The 3,994-nt window shown below is 33.6% G+C and overlaps 1 protein-coding gene across 1 annotated transcript; it reads left to right on the top strand.

Moving 5' to 3' along the window:
* The first annotated feature begins 1,426 nt into the window (after window positions 1-1,426).
* Window positions 1,427-3,586, top strand: LOC140863031 (myb-related protein 306-like). The gene is made up of 3 exons (XM_073266126.1): window positions 1,427-1,806; window positions 2,055-2,184; window positions 2,426-3,586. The coding sequence occupies exons 1-3, from the start codon at window positions 1,674-1,676 to the stop codon at window positions 3,168-3,170; spliced, it is 1,008 nt and encodes a 335-aa protein (XP_073122227.1). The 5' UTR covers window positions 1,427-1,673; the 3' UTR covers window positions 3,171-3,586.
* Window positions 3,587-3,994: the final 408 nt, after the last annotated feature.

Here is a 3,994-nt window from a genome sequence, read left to right as displayed (position 1 = left end):
TAATCATGTAAGTTGGTCCGATTTAAATTTTGATAATCTAATAAGCCATATTTAAGTTTTAATACAGTAACTTAGTTGATATTGAAATTTTAATCATTTTTCGTTAGAATGCTGACATGACATGGAATATTACTGTTTTAGCACTGATGATTGATGACGTGATGCCAATATTATAAAGGAAAAATTATTTTTTTAGTCCTGTATGTTTGTTAATTTGCGATTTTAATCCTCTATATTTTCAGATTTCAGTTTTAGTCCGTTATCTTTATTTATTTTTTTTGGCAATTTTAGTCTTTTTTCTGATGTGGCGCTGATGTGGCACCAATGCAGTGCTGATGTAGAGCTGACGTATATAGTGTCACGTAAGCTTTTTCGAATAAAAAGGACTGAAATTGCCAAAAATTGAAACATGCATGACTAAAACTTAAATATTAAAACACATAGAACCAAAATAACAAAGTGGCAAACCTAAAGGACCAAAATTGCAGTTTTTCCTATTATAAATGTACCAAGTATCATGTCATCCACCTGAAGAAAAAATTCTAATATCATAGATGAATAAAGTTCTTGCAAGAATAATAATATGTGACCAATATTTAGACCAGGATGCATATAAAAAAAGAATTAGGCCGATATACTAGATCAATTTTGCTATTTTTCCAAAATAAATTCTTTTTGATTGAGATGTTCAAATTATTCTCCAATTCATGTGATGAATTACAATTTGGATATGTAACTTGATCAATTTATATTTTTAGTTCTATAGGTTTTTAAGATCTATTTTTAGTCCCGTTTACAAACAATTAATCCAAAATGATATAAAATATCACAATCGAATATATATACATACATATATATATATATATATATACACAATGGTTGTGTTTAGCGTGTGTGTGTATATATATATATATATATTTCTTCCAGAGTTCTAATTTCATTTCACAACCTTAAACAAGTGTCACTGTCACCTGCTCCAGGCAATTCTGGCCTGGATTCCCCACCGGGCTTATTAGCCCAACTTACTTCACTTCTTATCAATGTGTCTCCAAGTCCAAGAACGAACAAGAGACCATGTTTTTTTTTTCCGCTTGTTTAAATCATTTATCATTTATTATTATCTTAAAACCAGAAAGAGAAAAATAATAATAATAATAATAATAATAATAATAATAATAATAATAATAATAATAATAATAATAATAATAATAATAATAATAATAATAATAATAATAAAATCATCGAATATCACGCGGCAATTATTAAAAAAAAAAAAGAAAGAAAGAAAAAGAAAAGAAAAGAAAAACAAAAAAAATGGTGGCAAGGGAATTATTGACTTTTGGAAGAAAATGAATTAAATGCTCTTTGCTGTCTGCTTTTGACTCTTTCATCATAGATGATGAGATAGGCCTTTTACTCCTTCGTCTCTCTTAAGTCACCCTAAACAAACACCTTTGGTCTCTAGCTTCAATTCTCTATATATTATCCTGAAGACAAATCCCACCCCTTCAGTTACTGTCCATCTATTTTCTCTTTTTTTCTCATCATCAATCCATTATATTGAATGAAACAAAAGAAACCCTTTGTAGTTTTCTTGAATTAAGTTCAGAATCTGAGTCTGTTTCTTGTTCTGAAATATCCTTTGATCTTAATTTGTTGAGATTAATTGTGAGATGGGGAGGCCACCTTGCTGCGACAAAATCGGTGTGAAGAAAGGGCCCTGGACTCCTGAAGAAGACATTATCTTGGTTTCATATATTCAAGAACATGGCCCTGGGAATTGGAGAGCTGTTCCTACAAACACAGGTCAATTTTTATAATGAAAATGATCGAGTTCTTTCTTTTCTTTAATTCCCCCACTTTCTATCTATTCTTTTCTTTTGCACTTTTGAATTTCCTTTTGTTTTTGTTTTCCCTTTTTTTTAGGGTTCGGTGTGATTATTTAAAGCTGTGTAATAAATATTCTGCAGCTGCATCACCTACTTCTTGAATACTTATTATTAATCTCACTTTTAATATATACTGATATTTTCTTCTTTCTTTCTTGATCTCAGGCTTGCTCAGATGCAGCAAGAGTTGCAGGCTCCGGTGGACTAATTACCTCCGGCCGGGCATCAAGCGCGGCAACTTCACCGAACATGAAGAAAAGATGATCGTTCATCTTCAAGCCCTTCTGGGAAATCGGTATATATGTTCTTGGATAATATATATTTCTGCATGTTAATTTTGTGGAGATTCAGTAAAAGATCTGCACATGTATGTTTTCTTTAGGGTTTTAGGTATCATAGCAAAAATCCCACTACCTAAAAACATGTACTTTATATACCTAGATATATAGCTAGAATATTAGCTTTTATTTAATTAAAGTTGTTTATTTATAGCAAAAAAAAAATTAAAACATGAATTTTGTGTAATTAATTTGTAGGTGGGCTGCCATAGCTTCATACCTTCCCCTGAGGACTGACAATGATATCAAGAACTACTGGAACACTCACTTGAGGAAGAAACTGGGGAAGCTTCAAGGAGGAGAAGACGAAAACTGCGAAAACAACGGCGAACATGACAAGTACTCATCGAGTACTACTTCGCATTCCATCACAAAGGGCCAGTGGGAGAGGAGGCTCCAAACCGACATTCACACAGCTAAACAAGCTTTGTGTGAGGCTCTATCACTAGACAAATCCGGTACCAATTCGTCTACCGGCTTGAGCCTCTTCCCCAAGCCTCTATCCATCGATAGATCGGATTCCAGCTCATCTACTACTGCCTCCAAGCTCTTCGAAAAGTACTCTCCACAAACATCCACAATATACGCGTCCAGCACCGAGAACATAGCGCGTTGGCTCCAAGATTGGACCAAGAAATCGCCCAAGTACTCCTCGTCCGAGAGCACCTCCTTCAACAACCTCTCCATGGGATGCATCTCCAGCCCGAGTACTGAAGGGACGACTTTCATCAGCTTGAATTCGGATACTTCGCAATCGTTCATGGAGGACGAAGCCAAGTTCGAGATCACCACCGCGAATTTCACTCCTGAAAACGGGACTAATATCCGATCGGAACCATTCAGTTTGCTGGAGAAATGGCTCCTAGACGACGCAGCCGCACAAGGCCAAGACGGGGACTTCATGGACATTGCTGTCTTAAGGGAAGCTGCTGATTTGTTCTGAAGAATATTGTTAATTAATCTTTCAGAACAATTCAGCAGTTTCTTGATGTGGCCTTTTAGGACTTTCAAATGTTTTGTGTTCTAAATATATATATAATATAAATGAATGACATATATATGTGTTCAATGCAAACTTGAATAAATTTGATGAAAATATATATATGTCATTCATCTATATATATATATATATATATATATATATATATATAAGTAATAGAAACTGAAACCATAGCTTTAATGATCAGTAGCCTTGTGTGTTGGGACAGAAGAAAGTGTAAATTACTTGCAGTGAAGTTAAGGGTCTAGTTGGATATATGTGTGTATTGGATATAGGAATAAGTTCCCCTTTCAATTCTTAGCTTCTGGGAACAAAGTGTATCTACCTTGTGCATCAGTTGGTGTACATTTCTGAGAAAACCTGGAATTTGATTCGAGTTTCTATATCTTTTGGTGTAATCAAACTAGCATTTTGAAACTCTTTTTTTTTGTTAGGATTAGATTTCATACTAACTATTGAGCTCAAATTTTCATGATATGTACCACATTGATCATATATAGTTTAGAATCCAAGCCAAGTAAACAAAAAAGTTCCTCAAAATTGACTTTCAATTGGCTGATCTGTTCCTTTAATTGGTAACATGATTTGCTATTTTTGGTGTGTATATATATATAAATGGATTTATTTTTTTGCGATTTCGATCTTTTATGTCTGTGATCAAATTTCAGTTTTAATAATATTTTTTTTTGTGGGTATTTTATATCCATGTGACGCACGCTAATGTGTTGTTGATAATATTGCACTAACGCGGCGTTGATATCTACAAG

The sequence above is a fragment of the Henckelia pumila genome, chromosome 4 (genome assembly GCF_033568475.1).
Source record: "Henckelia pumila isolate YLH828 chromosome 4, ASM3356847v2, whole genome shotgun sequence".
Taxonomy (NCBI): Eukaryota; Viridiplantae; Streptophyta; class Magnoliopsida; order Lamiales; family Gesneriaceae; genus Henckelia; species Henckelia pumila.
The sequence above is the reverse complement of the archived record's forward strand: the minus strand, read 5'-3'. Positions and strand labels throughout refer to the sequence as shown.